General features: G+C 43.4%; 1 protein-coding gene across 2 annotated transcripts in view; it reads right to left on the reverse strand.

The window, feature by feature from the left end:
• Positions 1-14133: 14133 nt before the first annotated feature.
• Positions 14134-21280, reverse strand: part of LOC147101089 (phosphoethanolamine/phosphocholine phosphatase-like) — a 52555-nt gene continuing 45408 nt past the window's right edge. For both annotated transcript variants that reach the window (XM_085966272.1, XM_085966271.1), the window contains exon 2: positions 14134-21082. In XM_085966272.1, coding sequence (XP_085822398.1) covers positions 20311-21042 — 732 coding nt within the window. In that variant the 5' untranslated portion in view covers positions 21043-21082 and the 3' untranslated portion in view covers positions 14134-20310. The remainder of the gene's footprint in view (positions 21083-21280) is intronic.

Below are 21280 nucleotides of genomic sequence, written 5' to 3' on the forward strand. Positions count from 1 at the left end.
CTCTTCCGCAGCCACGTTCGCGCCCGGGTGGCCCTGGAGATGGAGCATGCGGTGTCCGCTGGCATGCTCGAGGCCTTCTGCGACCGGTGGGCGCTGCAGGGACTGGAGCGCATCATCGCCCTCGGCAATCAAATTTTAATTTAATTTGTTAAGTTTCATTTAATGTATTTTTTAAGTTACAGTTTATTTGTTTATTGTTCGTACCCAAAAGAGTACACTCATCGGAAGTGCCTTTGAACCACCCCTTTATTGAACTACCTTGCATAAGATTTGAAACCCGTTATTTTCTGTATGGTTTAACCCTTTTTTGGATCCGATTTAATTTTTAAAAATCTCCCTGGGATTTCATAATGAGAGATTGGGAGCATGCTGTTTGTGTTGGTTCTGACGAAGGGTTTCAACCCGAAACGTTGACTTTGTTTCTCTCTCCACGGATGTTGCCGGGCCTGCTGAGTTTTTCCAGCATTTTCTGTTGTTGTTTCGGATTTCCAGCATCCGCAGTATTTTGCTATCTTATTACTGTTTGGGTGCCAATGGCCAACAGCTGCAAAATGTGCCTTTCTGTGGGTGAGTGATCAGCTGTGGAGACTTGTCCACCCCAAATGGCTCCAGAGAGCAGCTGGTGGGGAGGCTCTGCCAAAGCTCCTCTTTCCAGAATCCGGCCAAACACAAAGCTGTGCGTGCACTTTCTCTCAAGGTCACAAAGATCCCAGCACTATGCGTGTGGATCACTTCCTCCCAAGGTCACAGTGACCCAGTTGGAATACTCAATTTAGGGAGACTGCGTTTGGTATCGTAAACAAATCCTCACTCACACCATTAAAAATATTCTTGAGATGCCAGACGCTAAAATACTTTTTTAATGCCTTCCCCACGCGGACTGCAGCGGTTCAAGGCGGCGGCTCACCACCACCTCAAGGGCAACTAGGGATGGGCAATAAATGCTGGCCTTGCCAGCGACGTCCACATCCCAGGAACGAATTAAAAAAAAAAAAAATTACAGAGGATAAAATAATGCAGATTTCACAAATTGTACATCACGCAAATTAAATCAGTGGGATTGTGAGGATGGCCCCAAAACAATAAAATCGACAATTAAATAGCTTATCACAAGATAGGTTCAGACAAAGAACCCATTTCAAGTCATTCTTCCATAATACAAATCATATAGCCTTCTACAAAAGCAACTAGTCATTTTTTATATTCATTCACGGGATGTGGGCATGGCTGGCCAGCATTTATTGCCCATCCCTAATTGCCCTCGAGAAGGTGGTGATGAGCTGTCTTCTTGAACCGCTGCAGTCCGTGTGGTGAAGGTTCTCCCACAGTGCTGTTAGGGAGGGAGTTCCAGGAAATTTGACCCAGCGACGATGAAGGAAGTGCAATATATCTCCAAGTCGGGTCTGTGACTGGAGGGGAACTTACAGATGGTGGTGTTCCCATGCGCCTGTTGCACTTGCCTAGGTGGTTGAGGTCTGAAATGAGTTCTCTGAGCTCAACTATCCTTCTGGCAACCTGTTCTAATGTTGATCACCTTGTGTGTAAAGAAATACTTAGTGTCATCTGTTCTGAATTTCAACCTGTGCCCTCCTGTCACACTGGCCTGACATATCCGGAAGTATTGTTCTGTGTTTACTTTCTCTGTCCTGTTAAATTCCATTCTAAATACCCCATCTGGAGTACTGCATTCAATTATGGGCACCAAACTTAAGGAATGTTACATTGGCCTTGGAGGGGGTACAGTGCAGATTCACCAGAATAATTCACCAGTCCCCATCCACCACCACCCTCCTCCGCCTGGCTGAACTTGTTCTCCCATTGAACTTGTTCTCACATTGAACAACTTCTCCTTTGACTCCACTCACTTCCTCCAAATTAAAGGTGTTGCTGTGGAAACCCGCATGGGTCCTAGCTATGCCTGCCTTTTCATGGGATATGTGGAACATTCTTTGTTCCAGTCCGACTGAGGTCCCCTCCCTCACCTCTTTTTCCAGTACATTGATGACTGTATCGGTGCCATTTCCTGCTCTCGCCCTGAACTAGAACATTTAATTCACTTTGCTTCCAATTTCCACCCTTCCTCACCGTCACATGGTCCATCTCCGACTCTTCCCTTCCCTTCCTCAACTTCTCTCCATTTCTGGGGATAGGCTATCAACAAACATCCACTATAAGCCCAGACTCCCACAGCTACCTGGACTACACTTCCTCCCACCCCGCTTCCTGTAAGGACTCTATTCCGTTCTCCCAGTTTCTCCATCTCCATCGTATCTGCTCTGACGATGCCACCTTCCATTCCGATATGTTTTCCTTTTTCCTCAACTGAGGATCCCCTCGACCGTGGTTGACATGGCCCTCGACCGTGTCCGTTCTATTTCCTGCGCTTCTGCTTTCACCCCTTCCCCTCCCTCCCAGAACCACGATAGGGTTCCCCTTGTCTTCACCTTTCACCCCACCAGCCTCCACATTCAACGGATCATCCTCCGCCATTTCCGCCACCTCAAGCATGATCCCACCACCAAACGCATCTACCCCTCCGCTCCCCTTTCAGCATTCCGAGGGGACCGCTCCCTTCATAACACCCTGGTCCACTCCTCAATCACCCCCAACACCCGCTCCCCTTCCCACGGCCCCTTCCCGTGCAAGCGCAGGAGATGCAACACCTGCCCTTTTACCTCCTCCCTTCCCATTGTCCAGGGCCCCAAACACTCCTTCCAGGTGAAACAGCGATTTACTTGTACTTCTTACAATGTAGTATACTGTATTCGCTGCTCACGATGCTCACATTGGGGAGATCAAACGCAGATTGGGTGACCGCTTTGCGGAACACCTCCGTTCAGTCCGTAAGGGTGACCCCGAGCTTCCGGTCGCCTGTCACTTTAATTCTTCGCTCCACTCTGACCTCTCTGCCCTCAGCCTCTTACACTGTTTCAATGAAGCTCAACGTAAGTTCAAGGAACAGCACCTCATCTTTCTATTAGGCACTTTACAGCCTTCTGGACTCAACATTGTGTTCAACAATTTCAGATCCTAATTTCTGCCCCTATTTTTTCAGACAGCAGTTGTTGATGATTCTGCTATTGCCATTTACACCTCCTCTAGACCCACCTTTTGTTTCTTTACTTCTCCCATTACTATCTCCTTTTGCCTCGCACCATCATCCCTTTTGTCTTTCAATCTCTCCTGCCTTCTATCCGATCACAGACCTTCCCTTTTGTTCTTTCCTCCCCTCCCCTCCCCTCTTTCCCTGCCTCTGTACTTGCGTAAAACCTGTTATATCTCTAACTTTTTCCAGTTCTGACGAAAGGTCATCGACCTGAAACGTTAACTCTGTTTCTCTTTCCATAGATGCTGCCTGACCTGCTGAGTACTTCCAGCATTTTTTGTTTTTGTTTCAGATTTCCAGCATCCGCAGTATTTTGTTTTTGAATCAATCTTGTAGGCCTTTTTAGCACCCTTTCCAAAACCTCAATATCCCCACCCATGTGAGGGGAGCAAAAGTGGACAAAGTATTCTAACTAAGGCCTAACCAAGGTTCTGTACAAGGAGAAAATAGTATGCTTTGTTTTGTGATGAATTATACTGTGAATACAACATAAAACTCTGATTTAGCTATAGGGTCATGAATCTCTAGAGGGTGCTGCACTATAACATCCAGATCTTTTTCTTTCCCCACTGGCTTCAGTTCTATTCCCTGTAGGATGTATGTTTATTTAGCATTAGACCTGCCCACGTGCATAACACTACACTTTTCTAAGTTAAAAAACAATTTGCCAATCATGGGCCCATTCCCCCAACACATTGAGATCTGCTTGCAGTAATTGAGCATCCTGTACAGTCCTAACACTCACACAGAGCTTGGTATCGTCTGCAAACCTGCGGACCATTTCCCCAACACCTACATCTAGGTCATTATGGAAGATTGTAAAGAGCAAAGCTCCCAATACCGTTCCCTGCAGGACACATTGGTAACCGTCTCCAAGCAGCTCCAAATCCATCGAAAACAACTTTCTGCCTATGCCCGTTCAGCCAATTCTCAATGCACCACTGCAGATTACCACTAATTGCCGCACCTTACAGAGTAGGCTTTTTCGACATACCTTATTGAAAACATTCAATCAAATTTATTTTTTGGAAGCTGTGTTGTGTGTCCCTGATAAGGCCTTCTCTATCTACGTGGTCATGTAGGGCATCTCTTATGATACGTTTATGCATCTTACTGATTACTAAAGTCAAGCTAATGAGCCTAGAGTTAGCTGGCTCTGCCTTATCACCCTTTCAAGCCTCGTTAGCTGCCTTCCAGTCTGAGGAAACACTTCCTGACTCTAGCGAGCTGTTAAAGATAATGGCAAGTGACCCACATCGCTCCTGTCCCATTTCTTTAAGGACCCTCAGGTGGATATCATCTGAACCGACAGCTCAATCTATTTTAAGGCTTCTTTTTCTATTTAAAACGATATCCTCATCTATTTTAATATTACTAATTTTACTGATGACAACACCACTTAAAGCGGTCAGTTGAGCATCATCTTCAAGGGTAATGACCGATGCAAAGTACTCATTCAGTATCGCTGCCATCCCTTGAGCGTCCTTTCTAATCTGTCCTTGAGCATCTTTCAATGGCCCAATACAATCTTTGATGTTCCGGACTCTTAACGTTTCTGAAGAAGCTTTTATCCATTACTACCACAGTTGACCACTATTCTCTTTTTCCATTAGTCTTTTAGCTGCTCTAATAGTGGCCTTAGTTTTCTGTCACTGTGCACAGTACTTGTCTTTGTTTTCCTGGGTATAATCTACTTTTAATCTACATACAAAAAAACTATTTCCTCTGGTGGGGAAATCCAAAACAAGGGGGCATAAAAATCATAGAATAGTACAGCACAGAAGGAGGCCATTCAGCCCATCGAGTCTGCGCCGGCTCTTTCGAAGAGCAATCCAGTCAGTCCCACTCCCCAGCTTTTTCCCCCGTATCCCTGCAATTATTTTCTCCTTCAAGTATTTATACAATTCCCTCTTGAAAGCTACTTATTGAATCCATTTCCACCACCCTATCAGGATAGTGTATTCCAAATCCTAACCACTCGTTGCATAAAAAAGTTTTTCCTCATGTCGCCTCTGGTTCTTTTGCCAATCACCTTAAATCTGTGCCCTCTGGTTATCGGCCCTTCAGCCATTGGAAACAGTTTCTCTTTATTTACTCCATCTAAACCCTTCATGACTTTAAACACCTCTATCAAATCTCCTCTTGGCCTTCTCTGCTCCAAGGAGAAAAACCCCAGCTTCTCCAGTCCATCCACATAACTGTAATCTCTCATTCCCGGCTCTAATCTCAAAATTAGAGCGAGGCCATTCAGGAGTGAAAGGAAGCACATTTTTCCACAAAGGGTAGTGGAAATCTGGAATTCTCGCCTCCAAAAGGCTGTGAATGCTGGGTCAATTGAAACTTTCAAGACAGAGACAGACATATTTGTGTTAGGTAATGGTATCAAGGGATATGGAGCAAAGGTGCGTAAATGCAGTTGAGGTACAAATTAGCCATGATCTAATTTAATGCTGGAACAGGCTCGAGGGGCTGAATGGCCTACCTCTGTTCCTCTATAAGGTCCCTCCTGACATGTCCCTTTATAAAGAGCACTATCTTAAATGATTGCTTGTAGCACTTCTCTATACCAGGGATCAGCCTTGTTTTCCTTGACAGTGCTTTTTTGTCAGGTTATGTTGCAGTACCATAACGGTAAATAGTGCTCCAGGTGTACTTCACCAACACACTGTACAGCTTCGTCATGACCTTTGGGATCTGAACTCAATAGATTTGGCAGTGTAATCCAGGTCAGCCTGCATCGGAGGGAAAACTTTGCTTTGTGTGTCAGCCATGGCTCAGTTGGTAGCACCCTCGCTTCTGAGTCAGAAGATTCTGGGTTCAAGTCCCACTCCACAGACTTGAGCACAAAAATCTAGGCTGACACTCCAGTGCAGTGCTGAGGGAGTGCTGCGCTGTCGGAGGTGCCGTCTTTCGAATAAGACGTTAAACCGAGGCCTCCTCTACTCTCTCAAGTGGATGGAAAAGATCCCATAGCAATAATTGGAAGAAGAGCAGGGGAGATATTCCTGGTGTCCTGGCCTATAATTATCCCTCAATCAACATCACTAAAACAGATTATATGGTCATGATCACATTGCTGTTTGTGGCAGCGTGCTGTGCGCAAATTAGCTGCTGTCTTTCCTAAAATACAACAGCGACTACACTTCAAAAAGTACTTCATTGACTGTAAAGCGCTTTGGTCGTGAAAGGAGCTACATAAATGCAAGTCTTTTCCTTTAATGAAAACCAAGAATAGAAAAACTGCAACGAACATAAGAAAGTGTGCAATGAGAACAGGCCATTTGTTCCTATCCCCTTCCACAGAGCACATAAAATCTACTTGATCACAGACTGTACTCCAGTTATTTAATCTCATAAGCAGGGCTTCTCCCAGAGCTTCAAAATATCTCATCAGCCCTTGCGTCCTTGACCTCTCATGGCCATTATATTTCCCCGGCCCGTGCAGCTTGGGAACCATCAAGCACCAACTGCTTTAAACAGGGGTTTATTAAATAAGATGCCTACTCTGACGGAACAAAAAAGCTCCTGATGCTTAGCGTCAAAATGGTTCGTTTAGGGCATATTAGAGCAAGAGAAATTCGGGGACAATTCTATTCATTGAAACTAATTAATTATGTGACTTGTTCCTAAATGGTACATTGTAAAAGGTAAACACAGCTCTATTTATTATTTCTATATATTGGTAAAATGTTTTACCTTTGACACAGTTCTCATCTTTGCAAATGTGACAAATCATGCGGTTGTTTGTGCTGGACATTATAATGGAGCTTTTTATAACATTTTACAACATGTTCTATCATGTGCTTTCATTGACTGACAATGGGAATATGAGAGGGCAATAAAATCTCACCACATACGCACTATATTCAACCTACACGCTCACGACCATCATTATTTCCAGTTGGAGCAGTATCCAGGCTAGTTGCCTTTTCTGATAACCTTACCATTCATCAAATGAAGAAACCCTATCGCCCCCAAAAGATACAGCAACCAAAGTAAATGCAAACATTCACAAGTCATTAAGCTGTAAAAAAAAATCCAAGAGGACGTTGTCACTGATTTTTGTTGTAGTTAATCAGGAACTGTGCCGATTGTTTGATTCCACCTTCCACTGGGAGGAGCCTGCATTACACAGCAACATAACTAGATGAAAAATTAAAATCAGACGGGTCCTACAATGGGTGACCCACCTACTTTGCTGGATTACCACCCAGGCATGAAGGTGAAAATTACCCCCAGTATATTTTAAAACATTTTTCCCCCCTCATTTTTATGTTTCCCTACATGGTATCGCCATTTCCCAATTCAACAACAGGAGGGCTTTCTGCTATCTGATCTCTGCAAGGCTCCACAGATCAGAAGATAGTTACGGATGAAGAAGGCCCTCCATTTGTGTCTCCACTTGTGAGGGAGACCAAAACTAGGGGCCATAAATATAAGATAGTCACCAATAAATCCAATAGGGAATTCAGGAGAAACTTCTTTACCCAGAGAGTGGTAAGAATGTAGAACTCGCTATCACAAGGAATAGTTGAGGTGAATAGTATAAATGCATTTAAGGGGAAGCTAGATAAACACATGAGGGAGAAAAGAATATAAGGATATGATGATCGGGTTAGATGAAGAGGGTTGGGAGGAGGTTTGTGTGGAGCATAAACACCGGCATAGACCTGTTGGGCCGAATGGCCTGTTTCTCTGCTGTAAATTCTATGTAATTCCGCTGTAGCATCCAATTGTTTCTTAAAATATTCCAGGATTTTTGTGTCCACTACTCTTCCTATAAGCCTTACGTAGATCACTTTTCATGTAGATAAGAATTTCCTGACATTAATCTTAAATTTACTTTTTACTACTTTTAATTGATGTCCTCTTGTCCTACTTTCTCTATTCAGCTTCAAGTAATATTCCAGATTTACCTTTTCCATTCACTCGACTATCTGCTAAACTCTAAGATGGCCTCTCAGACGCCTCGTTAACAGGTTGCTTCGTAACTGCTCAGCGGGAGGTACAGAACAGGAGCACAGGTTGTTTTGTGCTTATGTTTTTGTTTCTCTTAATTGATTTTTGTTTAAACTGTGAGTGCAGGTGATATTATCAGGTAAAACCGATTATGAGTGCCGATAGTGGAAGGCAGAGTTAATAGTTTGGACGAGTCGTAATTTCCTTCACTTGAACTTTGGGAAGACCAGAGCCATCGGGCTCGATTTTGTCAATGGGGAGCTTTTGGAGGCGGGACTCCCACTTTTTGGGTTGTAATCCCGCCTCCATCGATTTGTGGCCAACCCACGCTATTTTCTCGATTGACCTTGTTAATAAGCCCGCCCAGCGGGCTCAGCAGGCCAATGAAGGGACACCTGGTTTCTGGTGACGTCAGCGAATGACATTTCATCTGTCAAGAGCTTTTGACAGATGAAAAATCAGTGTTTGACAGCTCTGTGAAGCTGTCAAACACTGAATCTGTCTTCTAACTTGAGTCCTTCTACTCAGACTCAGTTAGCGAGCTCTCCAGACCAGAAAGCAGAGGCTGCATGTTCTGGACCGATGGACATTGTGACAGCCTGGATGTTTTTACATGCAATAGCACCCTCTGGTGGCGGTTATTGTGTTAACAGTTTGTAAGCTGGGAAGGTCATCTGTTCCTTTCTTCCTGTGTGAGGTCATTTGACCTTTGTTCCTTTCTTCCTGTGAGAGGTCATTTGACCTTACCTTTCTTCCTGTTGACCCCAGGAAGCAGTTTTACCAGGAAGAACCTGACTTAAGTAATGGAGAATTCCATGAGGGATTTTCAATCCAGTGTAATCTGACTTCATATGTTAGGCCAAACGCAATATCTTTTCACAAATTCGTTCAAGTAAAAGCTTCAAACAGCAAACCGCTTCACGAAGAATTATTATGAATGAGTGTTTAACTTGCTGGATAGCTAGATAGGAGCATGTCTAGCGTGGCCAGTACACTGCAGCTTTTGACAGTTCAGCGGCCATTCTGCTTTCCGTGCCCGTGAACTGAGGGACTCCCGAGAACTGAAGGAAGGAAGCCTGCAGGAGAAAGTAAAGGTAAGTAAAACTTATTAAAACGCTTTACACTTACCTCTGCATACATGCACCCATCACTCACCTAAACACCGGACATCTCGACTCCTTCAACCCCTGTAGACCGATGGCCCGCCTTGCTAACTTGCAGTGGTTCGGAGCCGTCATTCAGCCCACACCTCAGGGCTAAAAATAGGGATTAGGCAAAAAACTGCCCGTTAACTACCTGTTAACAGGCAGTTAACTGGCACTAATCCCCTTCCCGTCTCGGGGAGGCAGCTCCCAGCACAGGTCGGGTACCCGCCTCCTGGGACATTGGCTTGGAGGCGGGATGGGTTCCTGCCTCCCGATTCTGCAATTTTCCCACCACTCCTGCCTCCAAACCCACCTCCTCGGGGCTTGGAAAATCGAGCCCATCATCTTCAGCCCCCGCCACAAACTCGGTCCCCCCACACCAGCTCTTGTCTTAAGCTGCTCGGCATCCTGTTCGACCTTGAGCTGAGTTTCCAACCCCATATCCTCTCAATCACAACGAACGCCTACGTCCACTTCCATAATATCACTTGCCTCCACTCCTATCTCAGCCAAGTTGTCACTGAAACATTCATATATAACTTTGCCACCTCCAGGCTAGTTTAGTCCAAAGCTCACCTGGCTGGCCTCTTATCCTTTCACTCTCTGTAAACATTACTCATCCAAAACTATCTACCTATCCTGCACCGAGTCCTGCTTGCTCAGCACTCCCATCCTTGCTGATCTACATTGACTCCTGGTCCCCTATTTTTTTAAACATTTTTTTTTATTCATTCACGGGATGTTGGCGTCGCTGGCAAGGCCAGCATTTATTGCCCATCCCTAATTTCCCCTCGAGAAGGTGGTGGTGAGCTGCCTTCTTGAACCGCTGCAGTCCGTGTGGTGAAGGTACTCCCACAGTGCTGTTAGGGAGGGAGTTCCAGGATTTTGACCCAGCAACGATGAAGAAATGGCGATATACTTCCAAGTCAGGATGGTGTGTGACTTGGAGGGGAACCTGGAGGTGGTGGTGTTCCCATGCACCTGCTGCCCTTGTCCTTCTAGGTGGTAGTAGGTCATGGGTTTGGGAGGTGCTGTCGAAGAAACCTTGGCGAATTGCTGCAGTACATCTTACAGATGATAAATGCTGCAGCCTCAGTGCGCCGGTGGTGAAGGAAGTGAAGTTTGAGGTGGTGGATGGGGTGCTGAATCAAGCGGAATGCTTTGTCTTGGATGGTGTCGAGCTTCTTGAGTGTTGTTGGAGCTGCACTCATCCAGGCAAATGGAGAGTATTCCATCACACTCCTGACTCATGCCTTGTAAGTAGTGAAAAGGCTTTGGGGAAGTCAGGAGGTGAGTTACTCGCCACAGAATACCCAGCCTCTGACCTGCTCTTCACAGAATCACAGAAACCCCACAGTGCAGATAGAGGCCATTTCGGCCCATCGAGCCTGCACCGACACATATCCCACCCGATCCCGTAACCCCTACACCAACACATATCCCACCCTATCCCCGTAACCCCACGTATTTAATCCCCCTAACACTAAGGGTCAATTTATCATTGCCAATCAACCTAACCTGCACATCTTTGGACTGTGGGAGGAAACCGGAGCACCCGGAGGAAACCCACGCAAACACGGGGAGAATGTGCAAACTCCACACAGACAGTCACCCGAGGCCGGATTCGAACCCGGGTCCCTGGCGCTGTGAGGCAACAGTGCTAACCACTATGCCACAGTATTTGTGTGGCTGGTCCAGTTAAGTTTCCTGTCAATGGTGACGCCCAGGATGTTGATGTTGATTGTGGGGGAGTCAACGATGGTAATGCCATTGAATGTCAAGGGGAGGTGGTTAGACGCTCTCTTGTCGGAGATGGTCATTGCCTGGTACTTGTGGCGGTAATTGCATTTATATATGTTAAAGGCACTATATAAATGCAAGTTGTTGTTGTGTGGCGTGACTTACTTGCCACTTACATACCCAAGCCTGGATGCCATCTCAGTCTTGCTACATGCGGGCATGGACTGCTTCATTATCTGCGGAATTGCGAATGGAACTGAACATTGTGCAATCATCAGCGAACATCCCCACTTCTGACCTTACGATGGAAGGAAGGTAATTGATGAAGCAGTTGAAGGTGGTTGGGCCTAGGACACTACCCTGAGGAACTCCTGCAGCGGTTTCCTGGGGCTGAGATGATTGGCCTCCAACAACCACAACCATCTTCCTTTGTGTTTGGTATGACTCTAGCCAGGTGAGTTTTCCCCTGATCCCCATTGACTTCAGTTTTACGAGGGCTCCTTGGTGCCACACTTGATCAAATGCTGGCTTGATGTCAAGGGCAAGTCACTCTCACCTCACCTCTGGAATTTAGCTCTTTGTTCATGCATGGACCAAGGATGCATCCTGGCGGAACACAAACTGAATTATCAGTGAGCAGGTGAATAAATGCTGCTTGATAGCACTGTCGACAACATCTTCCATCACTTTGCTGATGATTGAGTGTTGGCTCATGGGACGTAATTGGCCGGATTTGATTTGTCCTGCTTTTTGTACACAGGATATACCTGGGCAATTTTCCATTTTGTCGAGTAGATGCCAGTGTTGTAGCTTTACTGGAACAGCTTGGCTAAAGATGCGACTAGTTCTGGAGCACAAGTCTTCAGCACTGCAGCCAGTAAGTTGTTGGGGCTGATAGCCTTTGCTGTGTCCAGTGTGCCCAGCTGCTTCTTGTTATCACGTGGAGTGAATTGAATTGGCTGAACACTGGCACCTGTGATGGTGGGGAACTCAGGAGGAGGTCGAGATGGATCATCTACTTGGCACTTCTGGCAGAAGATTGTTGCCAATGCTTCAGCCTTGTATTTTGCAATCATGTGCTGGGCTCCGCCACCATTGAGGATGGGGATGGTCATGGGGTCTCCTCCTTCGGTTAATTGTTTATTGTCCACCACCATTCACAAATGGCCACGGCCGAACCGCAGAGCTTTGATCTGATCCGTTGGTTATGGGATCGCTTGGCTCTGTCTACAGCATGCTGCTTCCGCTGAGGACGCCCTCCAAGCTGGCTCTTTCAGATACACCTGGTGCTGCTCCTGGCATATTCTTCTACACTCCTCATTGAACGAGGATTGGTCCCTTGTTTGATGGTAATGGTAAAGTGAGGGATATGCCAGGCCATGGGGTTACAGATTGTGGTGGAATACAATCCTGCTGCTGCCCACAGTGCCTTATGGCTGCCCAGTTTTGAGCTTCTAAATCCATTCTTAATCTATCCCATTTAGCACGGTGGTAGCGCCACACAACACGTTGGAGGGCGTCCTCAGTGTGAAGACGGGACTTCGCCTCCACAAAGACTGTGCGGTGGTCACTGCTACCAATACTGTCACGGACAAGTACAACGAGTGGCCAATTCGCTACCGCCCGTTTTGTGACCCCCGCCGACATTGAATTTCACCCCCAATATTTCTTGTACATCAATTGTAGCAGTCACTTTTGACTTTACATTAAAAAGCCTGTAGTCATTGGATGATGGGTGGAAGCCTAGGTGATTGGTAATGTGAGTGAACTATCCTGAGGTGAAGTGGGACAGCCAGCAGCCGGTAGAAGAGTCACTACCTTCAGGAGAGGAGGGATTAAGGAGTGAAAACTGAAAAAAACTCAAGAAAATAGGCAAAGGTCTGGGAGAAGGGTGCTTATTTTTTTATATTCATTGATGGGATGTGGGCGTTGCTGGCTAGGCCTGCATTTAGTGCCCATCCCTAATTGCCCTTAAGATGGTGGTGAGCCACCTTCTTGAACCGCTGCAGTCCATATGGTGCAGGTACACCCACAATGCTGTTAGGAAGGGAGTTCCAGGATTTTGGCCCAGCGACAGTGAAGGAACGGCGATACAGGTCCAAGTCAGGATGGTGTGTGGCTTGGAGGGGAACTTGTAGGTGGTGATGTTCCCATGCGTCTGCTGCCCTTGTCCTTCTAAGTGGTAGAGGTCGCGGGTTTGGAAGGTGCTGTTGAAGGAGCTTTGGCGAGTTGCTGCAGTGCATCTTGTAGATGGTACACACTGCAGCCACAGTGCGCCGGTGGTGGAGGGAGTGAATGTTGAAGGTGGTGGATAGAGTGCCAATCAAGTGGGCTGCTTTATCCTGAATGGTGTCGAGCTTCGAGTGTTGTTGGAGCTGCACTCATGCAGGCAAGTGGAGAGTATTCCATCACACTCCTGACTTGTGCCTTGTAGATGGTGGTAAGGCTTTGGGGAGTCAGGAGGTGAGACACTCGCCGCAGAATTCTCAGCCTCTGGCCTGCTCTTGTAGTCACAGTATTTATATGGCTGGTCCAGTTTAGTTTCTGATCAATGGTAACCCCCAGGATGTTAATAGTGGGGGATTCAGCGATGGTAATGCCATTGAATGTCAAGGGGAGATGTGGAACTGAGCAGGAGTGTAAGCCATATGAAATTCAATAGAAATGTGCAGTTTATTTTAAAAAGGAATAACCAATTGTACTTTTAAGAAACCTTCTTTCCAAACTGAACCAATAATTACATTTTTTGTAAAATACTGAAAGATTAGAACTAGTCCCTGGAAGGAAAATGCATTTATAACTGATCTAAAATTAACTAGGTCACATATGCCATCATTGCACGGCAACACTGTGCCAGATTTAGAGGTAAACAATAAGCAATCTGTTCATAAGGCTTGCACAATGAACCTGGTCTAACTGTTTCAATCCAAATTAAATCTTGAAAGCTGAGTGCTTTCTCGAATCAGATTGAGATGAAAAATGTAAAGTGCTTCTGAGGTCTCATGACTAGCATTTCGCACTGAAGAATCCATAGTTTCATCTGACTACTGTTGTGGATGGGAGAGTTTACAGGCAAAGTAGTCTGGAAGAGGAAGGGAAGAAAGGAGGACCAGAAGGAAGGAAATAAAGAAAGACAAATGAAGCATTAAAAAGGTTTACATTAAACAAAAAAAGTGAATCCTATTAACTTTTTTATTAGTTTTATTGGCATCTGTTAAACACTATTCCTTATTAACATAATTCCAAAACATCAAATAATTGCTGAGATTTCTATAGAACATGTTCCATTTTAGCAAAAACATAAATTAGCAGTGAGAATTGTGTTAACATATGAATTAATTCTTGAATTACGCACTGATAACATTTATGTTTTACGCATTTACGCATCTCATTTTACTAGATTATTCTTTAACATACATTTTGCTTTATTTCCCTGTAATAATTTTAATGTCTGCTAAATCAACTTAAGCAAATACCTGCAGAAGATTTCAAATAGTCTACACAAAAAGCTACACTTAAATATGACGACAGAATTAATTTATTGCTCAAACTGTAGAATGATTTCATTCCAGCCTTATTCAATACTTTATTACACCTTATGGTTAAAGTGCCTCTGCAACATCCCAGTGCTTCATATTTAAAATTTAAAACATCTTATAGCAGTCCCTTAAGAATAAAGTACACTGTATGGGGGTCATTTGCACTCTAAGCACAATATCAGAAATGTTGTTTCATTTTTTTGTTGCCAATTTTGCATCACAAATTTTTTCTCGTCCCCCTCTGAAGGGCACCTCACTAGGATACGGTTCCACAGGCGCCGCTCCCCTCTCCACTTCATTGCCCAAGTGGTCATATTCACATACGATCTTTGACAGCGACTACCAGCAATCCTGATCGTGTCCTCACCTGGCACTTAGACAAGCGCACTTCAGTCAGAGGTCCCTGGATATCTGATCATCTACCTCATTGCTATTTGTAAACCCTGCTGTATACAAAGATACGTGAAGATAAGAATAGCACAAAAAAATAGCTTCAAATAAAATGTTTTCCTTCATTAACAGAACGGCTGAAAAAAGCTGCACATTATTTCAAATTGATTTCATTTTAGAAAATGTAATTTTTTAAATTTTTTTTAAAACAACTGCGGTTTAGTTTAAAATGCTCGACGACCTTAACTCAAGTTACACTCACACTACATTGTATCAGAGTTTGACCTTAACTGATCGACGGTTTCACAGTCAAGTTAATTGTGTGCAATCCAACAATACAAATCGGACCAGGAATCTTATTCAAACTAGTCCCTTCAGCTGAAGCCAAAGTGAGCTTTGTCCATAACAGACCAAACAACAAACATGCAGAAAAGGTACAAGGGAAATTTAGATCGAATGTGTGAACTCGAGTGTGTCTAGGACCACACATTAAAGATCAGCTAATATTATATGTATATTATGTCTTTACATTTTACTCAGTTTTTAAGGCATTACATTCTCAAAATAAAAGGTAAGATTATAGTTAATACAAGTTACTGTTCACTTTTGCTACTTCCAGTTAAGGGTCCTACAATTAAACATGTATTTATGTCTGTAACTCTAATAATACACACACACACACACGGCAGACACATGCTTTTTTAAATATTCCAGATGAAATCAATAACCATCCAAAAGCAGATGGTAACAGGATAGTCCCAACTTTGTGGGAACCAAACTCTTAAATCCAAACTATTAAACCAGACAACTGGCCTTTGGCTCCCACAATGTCAGCTTAATGTACAAATGGAAAATATTACAACATCTTATACTATTATACTAGGAGTTATATCCTAAATTGAGAATAAAGCCAAGTTACATTCTGGTTTGGTTGCTCTGCCTCTATAGAGACCCGCCAAATAGGTAGCTTGGTGTTGAAATTAGCACAGTTTCCCAGAAACAAAATGTATGTCATGGCATCACAACAAGCATTTAAATTAATCCTTTTTTTTTTAAACTAGACTAGTGCAAGACTGACATAGAACCCCCCTCAAACTGGCAGAGACCACTAAATCAACTGAACATGTGTGTCAACAGGTGAAGCTGACTGAAGTGCTCTGGTTTCCTCTAATACATAGAGCACAGTTGTGCATATAGGTGATGTGTTGGGTATTTGCCTGTGCAAACACATGCAAGCCACATCACGTACATACCTCCATTTCAGTGCGCTCCAAGTTTCAGAGGAATTGGGAGTGCTGCTGGCTGGAGCAAGTATCATCTGGCCAGTGTGAGGGAAATCATGTTTAATGGTCCTCACCTACCCTGGCCCCCAAATGTAATCGGACATCAGGCCTTCTGTCATAATCAAATAGGTAGGAAATCTCGAGGAACTTTGCACCTGGATTTTGTTTCAGGAACTTTTGTAGCAAGAGTGTCAACCATTGAAAAATCTTGGGCTCTCCTGCATATGGACAACAGATCATCAGGGATCTCCTGAAAGTAATTCAACAGTGTGGTACAGTCCCATGCCCTGTAATAACAGCTTGGCAGCAAGTATGTGAAAATATACTCATCAGATCGGGCAGTTTAGATATGTAGAACCAAAAATCCAAAATTGTCAAGACTAGATACAGTATTTTGAATCTAAAATGGAGGATCAACAATTGCCTCTTGTGCATCCCCCTCCCCCACCATTGGTGGCCATGCCTTCATCTGCCTACTTCCCAACTCTGTATAAACAAAATACAATGCCATCTATAGAAACCCTGCACTCTTTCCAAGGAACTTTGCCCCATTGGTTGAAAGTCTATGCTTTTCAGAAACAAAGAAATTCAAATCTTTGCCCAGATGTTGCTTTCAGAATATATTATCATTTAGTGCGGCACTCTTTTGCATTTTAATATATAATGGGCCTGTTTTTCCTCTAGGTGGGCCCAAGCACAAGAATGGTTGCAACAGGGTCCTATTAAGAGCTGTATCGTGCTTTAGCACTCACTTCCTTGAGGTAGCCCTAGAGAAATTCAAGAGGTTTGGGAGGGTAAGAGGGGAAAGAAAATAAGTTCTGCAACAGGAACAAAAACTCAATCTCCTCCTCTCCATCATTGGGCGGAGTAAAACTTGTACTGGCGCAGTTTGCTCCTTTGAGCCACGGAACATTCAGGTTCTATATTTTTCCCACACAAGAATCATTTCTGGCAGTTTAAAAAAAAAAATTGTAATATCTAAAAGAAAATCAGTTAACAGCATGGGTCAATAAATAAGCCTGACAAATCAGTCAATATAATTTAATCAAGAAATAAATATATCCTCTCGTTGAAGAGGGATATTTCTGTTGCTCCCTGAGGTGTAGGGGAATGAAATGTTCTAGTTCTACATTCAGGGCTCCTTTCGCAGTGCAGATTCTATCTACATTGTGCACCCCACCCTCCGCCCCCTACCCTCGGGCCACCTCAGTTCTACCCTCACATGACCACGCAAGCCTTCACTAGAATAAAAAAAATCCACACAAATAAAGATTTCAACACCCACACGAGATGTTTTTATTTAGTGTGACAAAACTGAATGAATCGTTTCCCTGTTCAGACTGTTAATCTAATGCTCAGTCCTGTGGGCTGATAGTTTTTTTTTTTGTAAAGATGGTACAAGATATGTGCATATTTTGAAAGGTGTAAAAGAGCCACAGTATGCAGCCTGAGCTGAGGCTTAACTATAGGAATAAAGCCTGAAACCCAAAACATTACAATCCAGAGTGCCCTGAATGATAGCAAAATATTGCGGATGCTGGAATCGCAACAAAAAAACAGAAAATGCTGGAAACACTCAGCAGGCCAGGCAGCATCCGTGGAGAGAGAAACAGTGTCAACGTTTCAGGTCTGTGACCCTTCGTCAGAACTGGAAAAATTTAGAGATGTAACAGATATTAACCAGCTGCAGGGGCAGGGAAAGTGGGGGGTGGGGAGGAAAGAACAAAAGGGCCGGTCTGTGATAGGGTGGAAGGCAGGAGTGGGTGCCCTGAACGAGGTTGGTTTGGTTCGGCTTGAAAACTTGTTGCGCTTGGTCTCTTAGAAGTGAGAAGGACGCGTACAAGGTTATTGTCACTGTCCCAAGAATAGGTTTTCCACTCCACCATGGTTTGATCCACAGCAGTAAGAATAGCACCTTAACTATACGTGTCGTTTTTTTTTATTGACAGGTGGGATTTCCTTTTTTTAATTCCCAAAATGTCATCAATTTTCTGTTGTGTATGTACCTTTAAGAACTGATTCTATACTGCAGTACCGGCAGTGACCACCCCTGTATATAAAGCCATAGCAGGCTTCTGTATTTCAGTCTTAAGTTACCCTCTGCTCAGTAAATACCTGTTATTATTGTTCTCCTGCAGTCCGTGTATTATTTATACTCGGACACTACATTTTCCACTCTCTCCCCCCACCTTGGAGGGTGTGGAAAAGAAAATTGGGCGGAGGCTAAAACGGGCTGCCAATGCGCTATCGCCCATTTTGCAATACCGCCCAAGTCGAACTTCCCCCCCATTGAGTACTGAGTAACATGGAGTCCCAGATGAACAATATAATGACGAAAGGTCATCGACCTGAAACGTTAACTCCGTTTCTCTCTCCACGGATGCTGCCCTGGCCTGCTGAGTTTTTCCAGCGTGTTGTTATTTCGGATTTCCAGCATCCGCAGTATTTTGCTATCGCAATATAATGGCAGTATTATGTATTTCATGTGGGAAGATGTTAGGACTTACTGCCTGAAAAAGTAGGGTCACCCTGGCAGCTATTTTCATCTTACTTAATTTCACTCTGCCTGCATCCAAGCGTTTTAACACTGCAGTGTACATCTTCTGTCTAATGCTCTACTACTGGCACTATTGTATATCTGGAGAAACTGCAATTTTAATAAAGTTAAAAACAATCAACCTTGTAAGCCCTAAAAGGTTAAATATTGTGTATTGCATTTTACAACTACAGTTAAAGAGCAAAACTATTTTAAGTACTGAACTTTGTCTAACAGTTTCATTTTGTAAATTAGTACGAGAGCTTTCAGTAAAATCCTAGATGCCTTCACACTTCAGGTACAAGTCTAGTATCAATGGTGTGCATTACGCACTGACATCAGAGTAGCAGCACAGTGCAGCTCATGTTCTTTGAATAATTTAAGAGCAATATCTCCTTTACAGTGCAATTTTCTGGTGTTAGTTCTCTGATTGTAGCATCTTTTGTACAAGTCTTGCAGTATCCATCAGTTAATTTCTTTTAAATCAGCAGAATGATCTAATTGGTTTTTTTAATTGAATGCTAAGTGCTACGAAGATACTGCATCTTTTTTGGTAACTATTAATTTAAACACATCAGTAATTTGCTTACAACACAAATGGCAAACACGTTGAATATTTTCTGGCAGTCTCTATTTAGTTGTGTCATTGAATGGCATGTCCAGTCCAGTATTTGTTTAGATTAGCACCTAATGAAACTAAACTAGATCTGAAGTAGCCAAAGATCCTGTTGAAACAGGGAGTCCATGAAAAGCATCAAGTTATTAAATTATACTCCATCAATATAATCTCCTATAGTCAACTACATTCATTCTTTTATTAATGCATCTCACTGACATTTCCAAGTGTCAAAAAACACCACTCCTCCTTACTTATATATTTCAAATAATTCATGTATTTTAGTTTCTTCCTTCCCCATAAGTTCTGTTTAGGGTCAATGAATTATAGAAAGTGAAAAAATCATTTCTCATTTCCTATTTTCCCTGCAGAAATTTAAAGATTGTATCCTCTTAAACATTCCTCGCCATGGAAAGGTTTTCACAAAAACACAAATATGGGCTGGCTAAATCTTTGAAGCATATTGATGTGTGGTGGTGGCGGGTAGCTGCATATGGATTATAGCTTGGATAGTACAGCAGCATTGGAACATTTATACTGCCCTAGATTGCGTTTCTTTTTTAAAGTAGCTTCAAATTACTGAGATAGCTCCTTGAGTATTGAAATTACACAGACATATCCTTAACACAAATATTCTTACCACCGTGTGCTGGCACAAGCCCTCCCCCCAACTAAATTACTCGATTACTGAGAGCTATTTTTTTCTACGTGTTACAAGGGAAAGGTGCGTTGCTTTCAAAGGAAATCCACAATTAATGTTTGGTCACAATTGTTACACTGTAGATCAAATAACTAGCAATGTAAGGGGAGGAAAATAAATGTTAGGCCCTGAGCTAGTACAGTACTGTATTATAATTAAGTTAAATATTTCAGTAAGCTTTAAAATCATGCATCTTTACTATCAGATTTACTATACTGCTTCCCAAAAAAGCTTTTAAATTGCTGCTAGAAAATGGAAATTCTTCTTGAAGCTCTTTTGGGGATCGGGGAGTGACATTATCGCCCTGTGCAGTCCTGAAGGAAGAGCAATATATCTTCTGCAGACTCCCAGGGAACCACTTGAGCTTGAAATGCAGATGGTTCCGTTGTTTTGATGTCGGAGATCAACCTATCCAAAGGATAATCCTTCCTTGGAAAGATAACATCGGTTGACGTCAAGACCACAGAAGGGCAGAAGTCATTGGTTCCATCTCCAACGTAGAAGACCTTCTCAAATTCAACATCTTCTTCAGCACGTTCTACCAGGTGATCGTGCAGAATCTGCCTTTTGCACATATTGATAGGGCACTGCTGACACATGTGGGAATGGTAAGGGCTTATCATAAAGGCGCTTTTGTTATCAAAGCTTGAAGGATTTGTGTATATTTTCTGGAAAACTGTGGATAGGTCATTTGCTTGAAGAACGCTACTGATAAAAAAGGTGTTGGCATCGGAGATAATAATGCACTCAAATAAATCTGAAGACTTTTTAAGAAACTGAAACAGGGTTAACATCTCTTTAGTAAGTGGGGTTTCTGCTAGAACCTTTCTCATGCTTTCTTCCTTAACACCCTTTTCACGCAGGTACTGGAATACCTTGCTCATATATTCAATCCAGCATCCTTCCTCGTAGGGCTGCACCAGTTCTTCCGGAAGACTTTGGTCTGGATTACATTTGAGGATGACATAATCACTGTTGTGTTGAATGATGGTTTCATCAAAATCAAATACAATCAGATACTTGTTCATTATTACAATGCAGAGCTACCAGGACACAAGTAAAATGCTTCTGCAAAACAAAAAAAAACCCACATGTATATGTTATGTTAAGAGAATATCAAAACGTTATAATCACAAGTTGTCTCACTGGTGCTGGGTCACAGTATCCACTTTATGACTGCAATTACACATTTGAGTCCTTCCAAAGAAATAAAGCAAGCACTTGCATTTATATAGCACCAGTTACCTACTCAGGATGTCCCAAAGT

The sequence above is a fragment of the Somniosus microcephalus genome, chromosome 24 (genome assembly GCF_052327205.1).
Source record: "Somniosus microcephalus isolate GS21.2 chromosome 24, FLI_Smic_1.0, whole genome shotgun sequence".
NCBI lineage: Eukaryota > Metazoa > Chordata > Chondrichthyes > Squaliformes > Somniosidae > Somniosus > Somniosus microcephalus.